At 45.2% G+C, this 20,364-nt stretch overlaps 1 protein-coding gene across 1 annotated transcript in view; it reads right to left on the bottom strand.

Annotated features, from left to right (window-relative positions):
- Positions 1-1,106: 1,106 nt before the first annotated feature.
- Positions 1,107-20,364, bottom strand: part of LOC121276728 (solute carrier family 28 member 3-like) — a 227,953-nt gene continuing 208,695 nt past the window's right edge. The window contains exons 13-14 of the mRNA XM_041185272.1: positions 14,344-14,473; positions 1,107-1,227 (exon numbers count right to left, since the gene is read on the bottom strand). Of these exons, the coding sequence (XP_041041206.1) occupies positions 1,107-1,227; positions 14,344-14,473 (251 nt within the window). The remainder of the gene's footprint in view (positions 1,228-14,343; positions 14,474-20,364) is intronic.

Raw genomic sequence — 20,364 nt, 5'->3', positions numbered from 1 at the left:
GAAAAGCAGATCCCAAGTCCACACCTCATCCCGGTACTGCTTCAGCAATTTTACCACATGGAGCCTCATAATTGGCTGGCTGTGGGCCTGCTGTTCAATTAAGGATGGTAAGGGGGTTCCTGATGCTGCCAGCCAAAACAGAGGGCCAGGAGCTGTGAAACCTCAGCAGTGCCACCGAGAGAGATGGGTGCTGCTGAGGCAAGCAGACAACCTCCATCCTAAAGCAGGTAAGTTTGAAAAAAACATTCACAGGGTCAAGTGTTGGAGGGAGGACTCCTCTGGGGAGATTGTTGTGGCTGTGGGAGCTGTCTTCCCTACCAGTGACCCCCTCTTTGTGCCTTAGAGCCTCTGTCTTCCGATGGCTCACCAGTTTACTGCACAGAGGCTGCCTCCATTAAGCAGGCAGCCTTACCATCTGGTAGGGGGTCACTCCGCATTGGGAAAAATACCAACGGCCAAGGAAAATGGCCTCTAATTGGGCCTTTGATTATGTTAATTGACAGGCTGCCTTCTTGGAGCAGGCAGGTGGTCTGCATCTAGTCCTGCCGCTGGTAAAATGTCCCAGTGGTGGGACCACATCAGGGATCCAGCCCTGTACAGCTCCCTGCTATTTTACAGGTTCCTCCAGCCTACCAACTTCCTCCCCAGGGCTGGTAAAATTCTGCCAGGTTTTCTGTCAGTGGCATAGTGAGAGATGCCCCAAAGAAATTCCTAGAAAAGCTTTTCAATGAATTTTCACCAGAACTCATGCTTTGAGTCCACCTAATGTCCTACCTAATTGGTCTCCCGGTGTTCCAATTTCAACTTGAAAGAAATGGTACATCTTGTTAGAAACAATGGAAAAATGTTGATGTGGAGATAGTTGCAGTACGATTAATGTGTTTTACAAGATGCATCACTTTTGCTTTCAGCAAGGTGCATTAATTGTAAATGTATTTCAAAAAATAGACTTGTGGGGCCTTATGTTTCTCTTAAAGAGCGTGTAGTGGAGAAATAGGTAGTGGACAGTGAGTGGGTTAGGCATGCTTTGACTAATCAATGCAACTAAGTCAACAATGCAGCTGCAAATTAAAATAGGTTAAATTTCTCCAAAGGCTTTTTTTGTTTTAATAATTTATCTTCTGGCAGTTGAATGTGGGAGAATTCATCATTTCGCAGCAACCCTCAAGTGATGAATTAGTGTACTGTCCTCCTATGATGACACTCATGGGACTAATGACAATAGTACTAAAGAGTAAAGGCAAAAGGATAATCAAAGATAAAACAATGGCCTTTTTGTACAAACATTAAACAATATTCTCTTGAAAGATAATTCCTTCTTGTGAACAATTGAGGAATGTTGAGCTAGTATAATTCCAGATGTCAGAATATTTGTTGGCCACATTTATTAATGTTTCGTATAAAGTAGTAAATATTCTAAAATCAATACAGTTGATGTAAATACCAGGATCCTAAATTTCTGTGGCAGAAGGACCAATTTTTGCTGTAACTTTGCCAGAAGATTGACAGAAGCCTTAGAGAAACAGTACAAACAGCTATTTTCAGCCACTTTCCAATGTTTCTCCAGGCTACTGCTAACAGAGAGGGCAACCTGTGGAAACCAGGTCCTAGATATCAAAAAGTTCTATTTGCATCAAGGATATAATAGAAGGACTTCCTAAAGGCTTTATGCATGGTGTGTGTCTAGGTTGTGAAGTGCTTTTGTGGCAGAAACATGAGTGTTGGAGGGAGGGAGGTCTTTGCCCTAAAACAACCTGTTGTGCAGCACACCAAAGTGGGAATCAACTTCACAGTGGGCAAATCCCATTGCAAAACATTTAGATTAACCTCTAGATTTATAAAATGATGAATAATAAGTCTGGAACATGACAGTGAATTCAGATATCCAAAACATCGACATTTCATTAACTTCTGCATCCACAACCCTTAAGGGAAATTTAAGTTGTGCAATTGTTGAAGAAATCATGAACTTGACATAACAGGTGATGCAAGGTGTTTGTTAACTTTACACTGACCTGTTCCAATGCTCACCTGGGTTACCTCGAATCCTCTGCACTATATAAACTTCAGTTCATCCAAGACTCTGCTGCTCCTATCCTATCCCACCTCTCCTTGCTGAACTACAGTGACTACTAGTCCTCCAACATCTCAAAATTAAACTTTTTGTCTTGCTGTTTAACTATCTTCATGGCTTCACCCTCCCTAATTCTAACCTCCCTTCACCCCTATAATTTCCCTCCCCACCCAACTCCCTCCAATCCCCCAGCCCAAATTCCACCACTGAACTCTCCTTTCCTCTGACACTAGTCAATGGTGTCCACACTTTCAGCTATATAGGCTCCATGCTCTGGAAAACCCTCCCTTTCCTCCTTTAAGACTGCTTAACACCCAACTCTTTGATTAAACTTTTGAGCAGCATCCTATTCAAAGTTTCCTCTAATTTTCCTTCACTGTACACAAACTAATTGTTGCACTGCATGGTTTCTAACCACATGACCATGTATGCATCCAAGTTAAAAGGAATGCCACTTGTGCGCAGATTGTTCGTCCCTTGTTCTGGATTGCTGCACAGCAATGCACTCATGCGGCTTGGAGGGAACATTGCTCCTCTTATTGCCTTCTTTGTTTTGCAGCTCATCATTGTCTAACTATGTCTCTGTGAAATGCCTTGGGACGTTTTTCTCGATTAAAGCTGATGTGTAAATGCAAGTAGCTGGTGTTACTTCGAAGTCAGTTATGAGAACACACATTCATCAGTCCAGCCTACATTGCTGACCATGATTGAGTTGCAAAAAGTTAACAGCGCACAATGATCTTAATTGCCTAAACTATAGCAGTACCCCTACACACACAGTGATGGCTAAACATTGGCTATTGCCATCTAGCACCGAAGGTCCCTAGACTTACATGAGTAAGGCATGCCCTTTTCAGGAGAAAGAAAGTAATAGAGAAAGACTTGCATTTATATTGTGCCTTTCACAACCTCAGGACATCCCCAAGCTAGAAAGTATATTTCAATAGTAGCCATTGTTGTAGTGTAGGAAACCTGGCAACCAAATTGTGCACAGCAAGCTCCCAGAAATAGCATGTAATAATGAGCTGCTAATCTCTTTTTACTGATGTTGTCTGAGGTGTATATATTGGCTAGGGCACCGGATAACTCCTATGCTCTTAAAAATAATACTATAGGATATTTGACATTTGACCTGAGTTTAACAACTCATTTGAGAGATGGTACCTCTGACAGTGCACCACTCCCTCAGTACTGCACTGGAATGGCTGTCTAGTTTTTTGAGCTTGTCTCTGAAGTGTGACATAAACCAAAACCTTCCAATGGAGAGGCGGTAATGCTACTCACTGAGACAAGGCTTCAGCAAACAGAAATGTTAGTTTAAAAACATTTAAACATGGCAAGAACTTATGTGCGTGTCAGACACCAGCTGACCAAGTAAAGAAGTTGGTTCATCATAGAATCTTACCATTCAGATGTTGTGTCTGTGCTGGATCTTCAAGCTAGCCAATTAGTATCATTCCCTTCCAGTACATATTCAATTCCCTTTCGAAAGTTACTATTGAATCTGCTTTCACCACCCTCACTTGCAGTGCATTACAGATTACAACAACTTGTACAAAAAAAAATTCTCATCTTCCCCCTGAATTTTTTTTTGGCAATTATTTAATATCTTCATCCTCTGGCTTTCAGTCCTCTTGAAATAGAAAGCTTCTCCCCATCTGCTCTATCAAAATCCTTCATAATTTTGAACACCTCCATTAAATCTACCCTTAGAGCAGAATTTTGCCCTTGGTAGGCGGGCTTGGTGGGACGGTCGGGGCGGGTGGGAAGCTGACCGCCGCCCACGATCGGCACCGCACCACGATTTCTCACCTGCCCTGCGTGAAACGCAGACAGCAGTGCTGAACGCTGCTTGTGCGGAAAGGGGTAGGAGTGCAAGCCAGCTGAGCGCAAACTTCACGCATGTAAGTCAGTGAGCACTGCATAATCTCCCTGAGGCACAGAGCTGTCACATGAGCAGGGACATGTTATTAATGAAAAATTAAAGTTTTTATTTTACTTTATTTACTTCTGGAAACCAAAAAAATACAAAGGCTGCTTAGCCTTTTTGCCTGCCAGCCAACCATTAGGTTGGACGGGAAGCGAAAAATTTAATTTCATGGCCTTAACAGGCCTTTCAATTGTCAGTGGGTGCCAGCCAGCTACAGCGCATGCCTGATGACTGAACTATCGCGTGGCTGCGCACTGACGTCGGCACACTCAGCCAATGTCATTGCACACCATTTCACGCTCCAGCAGGTCAGGCGCGCGCCCGCCTACCAAGCGAAAATTTCTGCCCATAATCTTTTCTGTTCAAAGAAGAACAATCCCAGTTTATAGAATCTTACAGGACAGAAGGAGGCAATTCAGCCAACTTGAGTCACTCCATGTGACATCAAGAAATGGCTGAAGACACTGGATACTGCAAAGGCTATGGGTCCTGACAACATTCTGGCAATAGTGCTGAAGATGTGTGCTCCAGAATTAGCCATGTCCATGGCCAAGCTGTTCCAGTACAACTACAATACTGGCATCTACCGGGCAATGTGGAAAATTGCCCAGGTTATGTTCTGTCCACAAAGAGCAGGACAAATCCAACCTGGATAATTACTGTTCCATCAGTTTACTCTCAATCATTAGCCAAGTGATGGAAAGGGTTGCTGACAGTGCTATCAAGTGGCACTTACTCAGCAATAACCTGTTCCTTAGTTTGGGTTCTGTCAGGGTCACTTAGTTCCTGACTTCATTACAGCCTTGGGCCAAACATGGACCAAAGAGCTGAACTCAAGAGTTGAGATGAGAGGCCTGTTCTTGACATCAAGGCAGCATTTGACCAAGTGTGGCATCAAGGAGGCCTAGCAAAACTGCAATCAATGGGAATCAGGGGAAAACTCTCCGCTGGTTGGAGTCATACCTAGCACAGAGGAGGACGGTTGTGGTTATTGGAGGTCAATCACCTCAGTCCCAAGGCATCACTGCAGGAGTTCCTCAGGATAGTATCCTCGGCCCAACCATCTTCAGCTGCTTCAACAATGACTTTGCCTCCATCATATGATCAGAAGTGGGGAGGTTTGCTGATAATTGCACAATGTTTGCACCATTTGCGGCTACCTTACGGGGAGACGGAGTGGGAAGACCTACAGGAGATAGTCGGGAGTTGAGGACCGCCTATAAATGCAGACCAAGGATTTGAGTGTGGCCTACCTTGCTGGGATTCAGAGTGGAGCGGACCTGCAGGAGACAGTAGGGAGCTGAGGAGCGCGCTGTTTCAGCTGCTTGGAAGCTGCAGTCTGGGAAAAAGGAAAAACAGCAACTGTGATGTAACAACGAGCTAGTAAGTTGATTGGCCAGTAAGTCCTCCATCTAAGGGACAGTATGTGAGAAACCAGCTTAGCACAGGCGAGTTAAGATAGATCTATAAGTTAAGGCAGATCTATAAATATAAAGAACTAAAACCTTAAAATAATAAACCAAAATTTGAAAACTTTAAAATTAAAATGAAACAATATAGGTTAAAAAAGCAATAAAAATAAAGCAATTTAAACAAACATCTCAAGCACATACCTTGTAGTTATGAAGTATATAGCCTTTAGTTGTTAGTGGTACTAGCATTCAATAAACACAGTAAATTGTAGCATACTTGGAAAGAAAGTAATTAAAGTAAATTAACTAAATAACATAAGTTAGAATGGTGGGGCAGGTGTTATGTTGCAGCTGTGAGATGAGGGAGCTTTTGGATGCCAAGGCAATTCATGACAAATACGTCTGCAGCTTAAGGAATTCTGGATCAGGATTATTGATCGGGCAGCTGAAATACAGACACTGCGCAACATAAGAGATGGGGAGAAATACCTGGATACTTTGTTCCAGGAGAGGATCATCTGTTTTGGTCAGCAGTGAGGGATAGGAGCATATGACTATCAGTGAGGCAGGTAATGGGACCAGGCAGACAGTAGGGGAGGAGCCTCAGACTTTGAAATTATCAAACAAGTTTGAGGTGCTCTCAACCTGTGTGGATGAAAGCGAAGTCTGCAAGGTGGATGAGCTGGCTGGCCATGGCACTGTGGTACAGGAAGCCATTCAAGCTGGGGGAGCAAAAAGGAATGTAGTGATAGTAGGGGATAGTATAGTAAGAGGGTTTGACACTGTTCTATGCAACAAAGAGCGAGAGTCCAGACGGCTATATTGCCTGTTCAGTGCCAGGGTTCGGGACATCTGCTCAGAGCAGGAGAGAAACTTGCTGTAGCAGGGGGAGAATCCAGTTGTTGTGGTCCATGTAGGTACCAATGACATAGGTAGAACTAGGAAAGATGTTCTGCAAAGTCAGTATGAGGAGCTAGGCACCAAATTAGGAAGCAGAACCTCAAAGGTGGATTATTACCGGAGCCACCTGCAAATTGGCATAGGGCAAATAAGATTAGAGATACGAATGGGCGGCTCAAAGACTGGTGTGGGAGAAGTGGGTTCCGGTTTGTGGGGCACTGGCATCAGTACTGGGGAAAGTGGGGTCTGTATCATTGGGATGGTTTACACCTGAACCATGCTGGGGCGAGTTTTCTCGCAAATTGCATAACTAGGGAAGTAGAGAGGGTTTTAAACTAAACAAGAGGGTTGAGGGATCAAACTTGGGTAGAGGTAGCAATTCAAGGTATAGAGTCAGGACAGGAGAGCAAAATAGTAATATGGGAAGTGGGGGTCAGAGAATGGCAGGAAGGGACAGAGAGAAAAAACGTAAGAATACATCAACAGTCAAGGCTAGATGTTACACAGGTAACAAAAAGACAAAACTGAAGGCTTTCTATCTGAATGCATGTAGCATTCATAACAAAGTAAATGAATTGATGGCCTATATTGAAGTAAATAAATATGATCTGATAGCAATTACGGAAAGATGGCTGCAGGACGACAAAGATTGGGTCCTTAATATTGAAGGGTACATGACATTCAAGAAGATTACGTAGCTAGGTGAAGGTGGTTGGGTGACACTGTTAATCAAAGAGGGCATTGGTGCAATAGTTAGAGATGACCTTGGTTCAGGAGATCAGGATGTAGAATCAGTTTGAGTGGAGATGAGGAATAGTAGGGGAAAAGAGCCATTAGTGATAGTGGTCTACAGGCTTCATAACAGTAGCTACCATGTAGGACAAAGTATTCAATAGAAAATATTGTGTGCTTGTGATAATCATGGGTGATTTTAATCTACATATAAACTGGAAAAGTCAGATTGGCAGTAGTAGCCTGGATGAGGAGTTCTTAGAATGCTTTTGAGATAGTTCCTTACAGCAGTATGTTCTGGAACCAACCAGAGAGCAGGTTATATTAGACTTGGTACTGTGTAACGTGACAGGATTATTTAATGACCTCAGAGTAAAGGCACCACTAGATAGCAGCAACCATAATATGATTGAATTTTACATCCAGTTTGAAAGGGAGAAGAGTGGGTCTAAGACTAGTATTTTAAACTTAAATAAGGGCAACTATGTGGGGATAAAAGCTGAGCTAGCTGAAGTGAACTGGGAAACTAGGCTAGAGGATAGATCAATAGAGAAGCAGTGGCAGACATTTAAGGGGATATTTCAGAATATTCAGAATAAGTACATTCCTACTATAAAGAAAAATTCTAAGCGGAGGACCCACCATCTGTGGCTAATTAAAAAAGTTAAGGAAAGCATCAAACTTAAGGAAAAAGCATACAACTCTGCAAAGATGAGTGGCAGGACAGATGATTGGGCAGAATATAAAGGACAGCGGAGAATGGCTAAAATATTAATCAGGAGAAAGAAATTAGAAAATGAGAGAATGCTAGCTAGAAATGTAAAAATGGAAAGCAAGAGTTTCTACAGGTACTTAAAAAGGAAAAGAGTAAGTAAAGTGAGTGTTGGTCCTCTAGAGAGTGATGGTGGGGAGTTAATAGTAGATAATAAGGAAATGGCAGATGAAATGAACAAATATTTTGCTTTTGTGTTCACTATAGAGGATACAAAAAACATTCCAGTAATAGCTGCAAAACAGGAGATGAATGGGAGAAAGCAACTTGACGAAACTGAAATCACTAAGGAACTGGTATTGGGAAAATCGATGGAGCTGTGGGCTGGTAAGTCTCCAGGTCCCAATAGCCTACATCCTAGGGTCTTAAAAGAGGTGGCTAATGAGGTAGTTGATGTGCTGGTTTTAATTTTCCAAAATTCGCTAGATTCTGAAAAAGTTTCATCAGATTGGAAAGTAGCAAATACAACCCCTCTGTTCAAGAAGGGAGGGAGGGAGGCAGGAAACAGGAAACTATAGACCAGTTAGCTTGACATCTGTCATGGGGAAGCTATTAGAATTGATCACTAAGGAGGTTATAGCTGGGTACTTAGAAGAACTCAAGGGAATCGGGAAGAGACAGCACGGTCTTGTGAAAGGAAAATCATGTTTAACCAATTTATTTCAGTTTTTTGAAGAATAACATGCGCAGTGGATAAAGGGGAGCCTGTAGACGTACTGTACTTGGATTTCCAGAAGGCATTTGGTAAGGTGCCACATCAAAGACTATTACATAAAATAGAAGCGCATGGTGTAAGGGTAACATATTAGCATGGATAGAAGATTGGCTGGCTGGCAGAAAGCAGTGAGCATGCATAAATGGATCTTTTTACTGATTGGCAGGATTTGATGAGTGGAGTCCCATTGGGGCCTCAACTTTTTATGATTTACATCAATGACTTAGATGAGGGGAGTGAAGACATGGTAGTTAAATTTGCAGATGACACAAAGATAGGTAGGAAAGCAAGTTGTGAAGAGGACATGAGGAGGTTACAGATGGGTATAGATAGGTTGAGTGAGTGGGCAAAGATCTGGCAAAAGCAATTTAACATGGAAAAATGTGAAGTTGATCACTTTGGCAGGAAGAACAAAAAAGTAGATTATTACTTAAATGGAGAATGGCTGCATAATTCTGAGGTGCAGGCGGATCTAAGTGTTCTAGTACGAGTCACAAAAAGTTTGTGTTCAGTTACAGCAAGTAATTAAAAAGGCTAATGGAATGCTATCCTCTAATACGAGAGGGTTTGAACATAAAAGTAAGGATGTTACGCTTCAGCTTTATAGGACGTTGGTGAAATCATACCTCAAATACCATGTGCAGTTTTGGTCTTCTTATTTAAGGAAGGATATAAATGCATTGGAAGCGGTTAAAAGGAGGTTTGCTAGATTGATGCTTGGAATGAGTGGGTTATCTTATGAGGAAAGGTTGGACAGACTGGGCTTGTTTCCACTGGAGTTTAGAAGAGTGAGGGATGATTTGATTGTAGCATTGAAGATCCTGAATGGCCTTGACATGATAGACGTCAAGAGAGTATTTCCTCTTGTGGGTGAATCCAGAACTAGGGCCACTGTTTTAAAATTAGAGGTCACCCTTTTAGGACAGAGATGAGGAGAAATTTTTTCTCTCAGAGGATTGTGTGACTTTGGAACTCTCTGTCTCAGAAGGTGGTGAATATTTTTAAGACAGGGGTAGATAAATTCTTGTTAGGCAAGGGAATCAAAGGTTATCGGGGTTAGATGGGAATGTGAAAACCAAATCACGGGAAGATCAGCCATGATCTTATTGAAGGGCGGAGCAGGCTCTAGAGGCCGTATGGTCTGTTCCTATTCCTCTTTCTTATGTTCTTATAACTTTTCAGGTACTGAAGCAGCCCATGCACATATGCGGAAAGACTTGGACAACATTCAGGGTAGGATTTTATAGTCCAGCCAGCGGCAGGAATCGTGGCGGGCAGGGGCACAAAATTTGGTATGAAGGCAAAAGTCAGCTTTCCACTGGTGGGAAAATAAGTTGGAATTTTCCCCTGCTGACTTTGACGGTGAGTCCGATTTCCTGCTATTCCATGTCAGGAATTGCATTTGCATCCCTTTGCATCTCATGAATGCTCATCAAAAACCCAACTCGCTGGAATCACGTTCGTACTCCTAACCTAATGGTCCCACCAGCAGATAATTAGGCCCATCTAATACACCACCGGATATAAATTTCATGCACCTGCCAACCTGCATTTCACTAGCGACCTTGAGGTTTGTATATACAGCGTTCGCCTACCTTTTACTGCGTTGCTCTTGCAGTTGCTCCCACTCTGTGCCAAGACTACTCAGGCAAAACCAGCAGGAAGAGAAGGAATCAAAGGGAGATGTATGACTTTGGGGTTGGGGGTGACAGGGCAGAAGCAAGGGAAGGGGTGGAAGGCAGAAGCATGATTTGGGGTGGGTTTGATTGGGCAGAGGCAAGGGAAGGCAGGTGCATAACTTGGGGTGTTGTGGTGACTGGACAGAGGCAAGGGGAGGGGTGGAATGCAGATGCTTGACTGGGGTGCAGGTGGCTGGACAGGGCAAGGGAGGGGTTGGAAGGCTGATGCTTGGCTGCTTGACTGGGTGGGGTTGACTAGACAGAGGCAAGGTAAGGGATGGAAGGCAGACTTGGATGGGGGGATGGGGCAGTCAGGGGGTTGTGGGGTGACTGGAGCCCAGGAGGGAAGGGGTAGACAGAGACACCTGATTGGGGTGGGAGAGGATGACTGGAGCACAGGAGAGAAAGGGTGGCCAGAGGCACATGATTGGGGTGGGGGTGTTTAAAGGAAAAGCGGGGGGTGTGAGTCATCCCTGGAGCAGTGTGCAGCTCAGTGTAAGGGCCAGAATGTAAAGGCATTCCTGGGGCATTGCAGACTATATTATTGGGGGCAGAATTTAAAGGCAGCCCTGAGGCAGTTTGGACCATGCTACAGGGACATGCCTGCCACGCATGTCTTGTTCCTGGTCCAGGGAGGGAGAGGGCCTGTCTGTGTAGTGTCAGTTGTGCATAGCATGTTGTGCAGGGCATGGTCAGTCCCTCATACGTGTAGGTCCTGGGGGTTGGTGGCTTGGTATTGAGCAGCAGATGGCACTGTCACAGTCAGAAAGGTCATCTGCAGCCTGTGAATGGGGAACTGGTAGGTAGGGTGGGGGAGTTAATCGATGGTCTGGGGGGCAGGGGAGGTATCCTGGTATGTCACTGTGCATAGGGCCTCAAGATGGGGAGGGTTGAGGATGACATGGAGCATGGGGACATCACCAGAAAACAATTCAGTGGGAGAACAGGGATATTGACCATGGGTTCCAGGGTTAAAGGGCGAGGCAGGAGAGTGATCAGAGGGAGGGAAACTTGTACATGATCAGCATCAAGGACAATGGGAGGGACCTGGATGGTAATACAAGGGAGTTGGAAGCTGGTTTTGAAATAGACAGAGCAGCACCATCTCAACAGCCCGATGGAATGATGCAGTTGAAAAATAACCTTGGAAAAATATTGCCAGGGAAGGGGTCTGAATGCATGTGGGAGGAGTTGACTACTGTATATCAGGGCCAACTGAAGGGGCAACCTAATAATTACTGGTTCAGGACATGGAGATCAATACTCAACTGAGACATGTCAGAAAGACTCAAATGCCAACTGAAGGATTTGGGCACCTTAACTCATGGTGTGCATTTTTGCTGCAATCCATTATGGATTAGGGCAAATTTTAATTTGATATGACTGACCATTTGTCCATTACAGAGGAATGTGAAAAGGCCAGGAGTATCAAACTATTACGGGGCCATGGCTGTATTACGTATGCAACAAGCTCCAGACAACCCTATCCATTGCAGTTGGGATATTCAGGGCTTACACAGCTCAATGCTTGCAGGCATTAAATTAGTGCAAGGCTGAGCTCTATTCTACTCATAAGGAGGTAGCTTGACAGTGCCCTGACTAAGCTGATAGCACATGGCTGTACATACCCAGATCCAATACCCTCTGTGAATGTGCTATCATGCCTAGGACGTTGGGGTGCTAGCTCAACTACTTGTGTTCCTTCAGGGTGTGCTTCAGCTGCAAGGGAGGACCTGGGGATGGAATGTCTGGAATGAGGACAGCTCAAGGACTTCACAATGATTGCTTAGCTTGATGATGGAAGGTGATCACTGCAGGGTAAGTTGCAATCATGTCTCTCAACTATTTTTCCACAAACATAAGGGGAAGTGCACAACACAGACAACAGGCAACACTGCCTTCTTCTTGGCTTTGATGCAACTCAGAAGGAGAAGAAAGGCCTATCGCTGTTTGGTAAGGCAAAAGGAAGAGCCTCACCCTGAGGAACATGGGCCAGCAGGGCCCCAGGAAGACCCAGAAGCTGAAGAGGAGAGACCAATTCCATGGAGGTGTTTGGCGTTACCCAGGGTGTACTGAAGAGGCTTGGAGATGAGCGAGAAGCAGTGCTGCAGATGCCTTTGCTTGATAAGATATGTGATGGCTTACATCTACCACATTCTTTGGGAGAACCTGACACCGCAGGGACTGGGAGGCCAATAGTTCTAAAGGTGACCACCACACTCAACATTTTTGCAAGTCGCTCTCTCCAGGTGTCCAATGGGGACCTCTGTGGAATATCATAATCCTCCACTTGTAAATGCATAGGGAGGTCACCGATGCCCTTTTCAATAAGCCACATAATTTTGTCCAGTTCTCCCTGGATGAAGCCAGCCAGGCTGCCAGAGCAATGAGATGTGCAGCGATCTCTGGCTTCCCACAACTGCAGGGTGCCATCGACTGCTCACATTTAGCCTTAAGAACTCCTTGGCAGCAGCCAGTAAGATTTGTCAATAGAAAAGGCTACCACGCTTTCAATGTGCAACTGATCTGTAATCACCAAAAGCAGATTATGCAGGTTTGTGCGAGGTATCCTGGGTACCTGAGGTACATCTTGAGTCACTCGTCGGTGCCAGAGATCTTCGAGGGCCCTCAGCGCATTCAGTGTTGGATTATCAGTGATAAAGGCTACCCGCAAAACATATGGCTAATGACACCCATTCGGTGGCCACAGAGTGCTTCAGAGGAAAGGGACAAAACAGCTCATTCCGCAACATACTCCTTGATTGAGCAGACCATTGGCATGTTGAAGATGCATTTCAGATGTCTGGACCAATCAGGTGGCGCTCTCCAGTACTGTCCCTAGAGGATGTCCTGCATCATCATAGACATCAACACCTTCTTTGTTATCTTCAACATCTCAATTGTGATGGACTAGATCCTCACTTGTTTTTTATAAAATGTGTATATATATATATATATATATATATATATATTTATTGCTATTTATAAATTTTAAAACTGGACCTTGGCTGAACATGATCCTTAAAATGGCTGGACCACAGTATCACTGCACTTGTCAATTTAATGGGTATTTTGGGGGCGCTCATCGCCATCTGATTGTACATTTAGGAATAATGAATGCCATCTCATGATGTTAACCTGAGCCATCAAGTCAAAATGGCAGTTAAAAAACTGACATAGATAATGGAAAATCAAAAGGCTCTCCTTGACTTTCCATAGAGCAGCTTGAGTGGTGTATATCAGAGTAAATTCAATTAATTTAAACAATATGGTAAGATCTTCTGCCATCAGCCATTGGATGAAAATTTAAACCAAAGTCCCATCTATCATATCAGATGGATGTAAATGATCCAATGTCAATATTCACAGAGGAGCAGAGGAGTTCTCCTGGTGTCCTAGGCAACATTTTTCCTCAACCGGCAATAGAATAAAAATAATTCAATACGTTACTTTTCTGATTGCCGTGCGCAAATTGGATGTCATCTTTTCTTACATGACAATAATGACTACACATGAGCATTTTTCATTGGCTGTGAAGTGTTTTTGGTATCTCATGAAAGGCACTGTAACAATGCAAGTTGTGTCTCTAATGTTTTGCTTGGAACTAAAGCTCTGATAAAATTCCACCTAAAGCAGAAGCCTATCTTTCTCCTCCTAATGCTGATTGACTTGCTGTGTGCATGGATAATTTCCAACCAATTTCTATTTTTATTACTTTTTCCAAATTGTCCTCCCCAGCCATTTAAAAAGATAGTTTTTGTTCCCTCTCTGAATTATCTCCAATACCCAATTGAGAGATCAAACAGGAGTCCTGCTCCTAATCCTCTACTATTTCTACTCAAGTTAGCTCGTAGCATCTCAGAATGTCCCTATGAAAGAGATAACGGTGATTCTCTTATCAGATCTCTTAACACTGGATGTGTGCAAAAAATCTGTTCACACTCTTTACAGACGTGTATTCCTCAATTCATACTCAAAATATTCCTTCACCTTGATGCCCTACTGTATTCTAACCTCTCTTGTTAACTATAGAACTGGTTATTTCTTAAAGCAATGTATTAATTCATAAATAATTGTTTTGTAAAGGTTTAGACATTTAGCATCATTAAACTGGTAAGTAGCTACATACCTGTGGAAAAGATTCATGCAGCAATTAATGAGAAGTGGACTCTTCATTGGTAGACTTGAAATGTTAAAAGAATTCTTCAGAAATGTGGGACAAGCAGTAAAAACGTCTGTGGGTGATCTATATAATATTCCTGTTCAAAATAAACAAAGTCTCTAAGTTTCATTGAAGCATCCTTTGTAATGTTAAATATCAATCAATTAGGTACAATAGGATAGCAAGTGGTATGCATTGCATCCAATTTTGAGGTGTAAAACGGGAACAGCAATGACAAATTTAGAACAAAAACAGAATTACCTGGAAAAACTCAGCAGGTCTGGCAGCATCGGCGGAGAAGAAAAGAGTTGACGTTTCGAGTCCTCATGACCCTGTCGAAGGGTCATGAGGACTCGAAACGTCAACTCTTTTCTTCTCCGCCGATGCTGCCAGACCTGCTGAGTTTTTCCAGGTAATTCTGTTTTTGTTTTGGATTTCCAGCATCCGCAGTTTTTTTTGTTTTTATTAATGACAAATTTAGCACTGGGGCAGACTGCACTGAATCTGTACATGTGTATATGTTACTACTATGTTTGTCGGACCCATTTTTAGGCATGCCAGGTGACATTAAGCTTAACACATACATTAGGCTCCATGAATATCTTTACAAAGGGCTAAACCATTGTTTAAGGACCCCTTTGAGAAATTCTCATGAAAAATTGGATTATGTATGTCACAGAGCAATTGCAAAGGAGCTAAAGTGGATGAGTAAAGATGATGCACGACAGATGAGTGTAACATACGCTGACAGCCAATCTGCTGGTAGGGGTAGCTAGAAGCAGCAGCAGCAGTAAGAAATTTGTTTCTGATGAGTGGGGCATGCTCAGAGTTTTTCATCAGCCATTTGCAGGCTAAGAAGCACCTTCCACCAACATCTAAGTTTTAATTCAAAAAATTTTAAAAGTCTGTGAGTCACGTAGCCAAATTTTCATCTTAGTAAAGTGCATGAGCTGCTGACCTTGTAATGAGGCATACACCATTAGTGCACCACTTGTTATGGACCAGAAAACAGGGCTCAAACAATTTCTATTTCAGTAGATTAACACATCTCCAAGGCATGACAGATTTGAATACTACAATTCCCAAAACTAAAAATGCCAGATCCTGTTTTTTAATTGTCATAAACAATTTCCAAACTTGGACATCTCTTTTTCATTTTATGTCATTTGGTAGTGACTGACAGGAAGCCCCTCTGCTGGCTGTAATTGTCGTACAAAAATTATTTTCTTTCTCTATTTTTAGCACATAACTGCCTGACTTTCAATGCACATCGGAACTCATTTTCTAGGCTGGAATTTTCCTGCTTTTTTGGCATATGCCATCATGGTGGATGTGACTGGACAATATGGCGAGAAGGCCAAAAATCGGTTTCACGCCAATGTGAAGCCAGTTTGTGATTGTCCACTCCGCCTGTCAATGGCAGGTTGCCTTTCCCACCGCCGGACATCAGGAACATCAGATGACATTTGCATCTCATTATAAACCTGTTCGACAGAATCACCCCCCATACTGGATCATCCGGGCATGTTGGTGTGATTGCACACCGACATATTTCACAGCAGCATTTAAAAGGTGAGCTGAACTTCAAGGGGAACTCAGAGGTGGGTGCACACTAAGGTTGTGCAGCACTCGCGAGGGTCACCTGTTCGACCACGAGGAAGAGGTCCCGCGCATTCAGGTGAGGGCACAGTTAAGATGCATTTTCCCGACTGGTTGACAGTGCAGTGCCAGGGCAAGGATTGCACTGTGGTTGGCGGGGGCAAGGTAGCATGGTCAGATGGCAGAGCACAAGCACATGCAGTGGGGGGAAGGGGGGCAGGGAAGTGTTCACACAATAGGCAAACCTTGTATAAAGTGGGCATTCTTCCGCAGCTGAGACAGTTCAGGCACAGCTACGCTGACATGTTTGAAGACGGGCCTCTAGCTTATCTGCCCATTCAAGCAATGTAGAGGCATGAAAATGCCACCAAATGCTCCTGAACTTTTTATCCTTTGGACATAGACTGCAAATTAATGAGCATTTTACTGGTCTGCAGAACAATTGGACGATTGGGCAAGTTGTACAATCCCCTTGCAAAAGCTGGCCAAGGAGCAGTCACTGGTGTAGGTGCTCAAAGCGCCTTGCAATGTCTTGGACCTGTGTCCCCCAAGGTTCAAGCAAACAGTGCAGCCTTGCAGTGAGGGTTATGAGAATGCCTGCACCTGAGTTGAGAGCACAGTATGCAGTCCACTGGGCTAAGCTGCCGCCATTTGGTCAGGTGGAGTGGGATGGAGGTGGGTGGGGTCTTGGGCGGCCATGCAGCGCACTAAACTCTGGCCATCCAAATGGTGGCCAGCACACTCTTGGATGCATTAAGGGGCTTTCAGACTTAACCAAGAGAGGTTCTTAGTACACCCAAGCTAACCCATGCATCTCTCTCTTCCATCCTGCAGGAGGAGTACATCAGGAGCAGGAGTGACGGAGGTGCCTGGCTGGGAATAGGGAGGAGCAGTACCCTCAAGAAGAAGGGGCGGCTGGGGATCCTGCACATGTCGCTGAAGAACCACAGTGAGCCTTCGCTAGACCCAGCGTCTACAGACGGCGCTTGTCATTCATGCAGGTGACTGACAGCCAGTGTTGCCGAAGACTGTGCACGTCCAGTGAACTGGTTGGTTACATATGCCACCTGCTGCAGGATTTGGCGCCACGGGGGTATGGAGGGCGTCCGCTACCAGTGGCTGCAAAAGTGACCACTGTGCTCAATTCCTACGCCAGTGGCTCCATTCAGGGCTCCACAGGTGACCTCCACGGAATCTCACAAGCCTCCATACACAAATGCGTCCAGGAAGTCAGGGACACCATATTTGCAAAGGCACAAAACTTTGTGCATTTCGCCTGAGATCAGGAAAGTCAGGAAGCAAAAGCACTGGGATTTGCACAGATCTCAGGTTTTCCACAGGTGCAAGGTTCCATTGATTGGGTGGTGCTCAGATCTCTGTGGCAACAAGCAGTCAACTATGTCAACTGCAAGGCTTCCACTCATTGAACATTCAGCTGGTGTGTGACCACCACAAACACATCCAAAAGGTCTGCGCATGATTCCCAGTGAGTGTCCACGACTCCTACATTCTCAGTAGCACTCAGATCCCTGACATCTTCCAAGATCCAGAGAGGCTGCAGGGTTGGCTCTTCGGGAACAAGGGCTACCCGCCGAGTACGTGGCTGATAACACCCATGTGGCGGCCTCAGAGTGCAAGAGTGAGAAGATGCGACGAGGCTCATGCTAGAACTCGCCCTTTGGTGAAGCAAACCATTAGGATGCTGAAAATGAGGTTCAGGTGCCTGGACAGTCTGGTGGAGTCCTGCAATACAGTCCACAGAGGGAGCGTCTTTGTTGCCTGAGTCACCCTTTACAACGTGATGATGAAATGGGGGGAGGAGCTGGCTGAGGAGGAGCTGGAGGAGTTGCACATCTCCTCCGATGCAGAGGACATCAATGGGGATGAGGGCGATGAGGCCTTTGAAGGCAAGGATGATAGCGATGGGGCTATTCAGTTGTCCATATGAGGCAGGAGTGCTCGAGAGGCCCTCATATCCGTTAGATTCGTGGAAGATGATGATGACATGCAGTGAGGAGACTTCATAGATCCTCACATTGTGAACTTTTGACTCCTGTCTGGCTGATGGCAGCACACATACCCACTGTAATAAGGCTTCTGTCATGGAGACGCAACAGATGCCCATAGTCATGACATTCCAGAAGGATGATGACAATATGCAATGGGACACTCCATAGATCCTCACATGGCTCGTGTGAATGTCTGACTCCTGTCTGGCTGATGTGCTCTGTGAACAGGGTCATATCATGGAGATGCAGTAGGGAAGTTTTAACTTCCACTGATCCTATGACATCCTTCGTGAGCTGAGCCCTTCAAGACCACACTGTGACTGTACACAGGGGTTGATGAGAATCTGCACCTCAAAGGTGATGATAGTAAACAGAGAAAATGACGGAACTCTGTGCTGCCGACCCAGGACATTCCAGGTGTAGGCGTGACTGATGTGTCTAGTAATGGTGAAGGCGCACCATCGGTGTGCTGGGAAGGTAGCAAAAATCACAGGGAGGAAGGGAGGAGGTCCTGGACTGAGAAAACTTTATCTTGTGCAGGGATCAAGGCTTCATATCTGAGTGACATGAACACTGCTCATCAGAACAAGGAACCAAAGGCAGGGAGACATTCTTGGGAGTTTATTTACAATAGTGAACATTAATGTACAAGTGATTAACACTCAGGCCCAGCTGTGCAACTACATCTTCTTAGCTTTCCTAACCCTTCTGCTATGTCTTGGTGCTCCCCCCAACAGAAGTGGAAGCAGCCTGTTGAATGTCAAGCTTTATCTGTAATGACCTTGAAAGGTGTCCTCTGGAAGGCCAAGACCTGGAGGGCCCTAGCCTGCTTTCGGGGTCCTGCTCTGTGGCAATGGCACCTTCCTCGGCCTGTGGAGCTGGAGTTGCTGGGGTCACACAAGAGGGGACTCGAATTGGCCCAACGCTCCCGGAGTCACCTCAGGGTGTGCATTTACTGATGCTCCTCCCTGTGGATGCCTGAGGGCCCCTGGCTGAGACCTTGAGTAGAAGGGGAAGCTGGAGTGAGATCAAGCTGCCCAATACCCCTCTTGCGTTGACACTGTTGGAGCCCAAATATGGCGTCAGCAATGCAGCACACGCAGTAGTGCAGGACCAATGTCCTGGACCAAGGTCTCCATTGCAACTGCCATCCTACCAGTGTTGATCTTGGTGAGTTGGCATGCCGGCACGATCACCTCAGACTGAAGGTGGAAGGCACTCCTCCAACATGCCTTGCAATCTGAGGAGTGCAGTGGACATCCCTTCATGATGGTCCAGAACTTGCCTTTGCAGTTCCAGGAACTAAGGTATAACCAATTCCAGAGGCTCTTCATCTGACTCAGACCCAGCAGATTTCTGGCCTCCATCAGTCCAAGTGCCAGAAACCTGGGAAGTCCCTGCCACTGCCTGCTGTGGATCAGACAGTGCAATGTACTCACCAGATTGTGACCCCAAGGCTGCTCTAGAGCTAGGTCCCACCGGGGTGTGCGTCTCTGCGCTGGTGGAGGGTGTGGGTGAGCACTGCAATGGGTTTTCAATGATGGTGTCGTCAGATACTTCTTCCGAGGTGTCTTCAGGGCTTAAGTCGAGGACTTGGCTCCTGGACCCCCTCGGCTGCTTCCCAGATGTGCCAGCAAAAGCATAGGTAGATAATTTGTACATGGCAGGGGACTGCGGAACAGGGGAATTCAGTCATACCTTGGTTGTCTGGTGGATGTTGCACTGCTGGATCCCTACTTAGTTGAACACCACTGACCTCACCGTCAGCAGAGGAATGGTCCAGGTTATCACCGGCCAGCTGGGTGACTCTATTTTCAAAATCTGTGAGGACCTTGATGTCAGGCATTCCTCCACCAGTCTGTGAGTTCTCCATTTTGTTGTGTGCCAGCTTGTCCTGCATGAATACAGATGGAGAGAGTATAAGCTGGATGCCTGCCAGGCCAGTTAATAAGGATGCCTGGCATGTGTGGGTGGTGAGTGGTGCCATGGATGAGATGAGAACACAATTCACAGGGTAGATGAAGCTGTGTGTGAGAGAGTGAATGGTCATGTCCCTTTAACTAGCAGTGAGTGAGATTCCTATGGTTGTGTGATGGGTTTGTGTGTGTGTGGGTTGAGAGTCAGGAGAAGAGTGATTTATCCTGATGGAATGGAGGAGATCATGCATCCTCTTTCTGCACTGGGTGGCTGTCCTCTTTTGCAGGGAATTGGTGCTGACCACTGCTGTCACCGCCTCCCTTGCTGGATTTGCAATCTTTGCTGCTGGTCTCCGCCCAAAGCAGGGATAGAGGACTTTGCAAAGAGCCTCCACTGCATCCAGTAGGCACCATCGCTAAATTTGGCAGCCATCAGTTCCCAGCAGCTTCCTATCCCTTGAAGA

This window comes from Carcharodon carcharias, chromosome 4 (genome assembly GCF_017639515.1).
Source record: "Carcharodon carcharias isolate sCarCar2 chromosome 4, sCarCar2.pri, whole genome shotgun sequence".
In the NCBI taxonomy this organism is placed as follows: Eukaryota; Metazoa; Chordata; class Chondrichthyes; order Lamniformes; family Lamnidae; genus Carcharodon; species Carcharodon carcharias.
The sequence above is the reverse complement of the archived record's forward strand: the minus strand, read 5'-3'. Positions and strand labels throughout refer to the sequence as shown.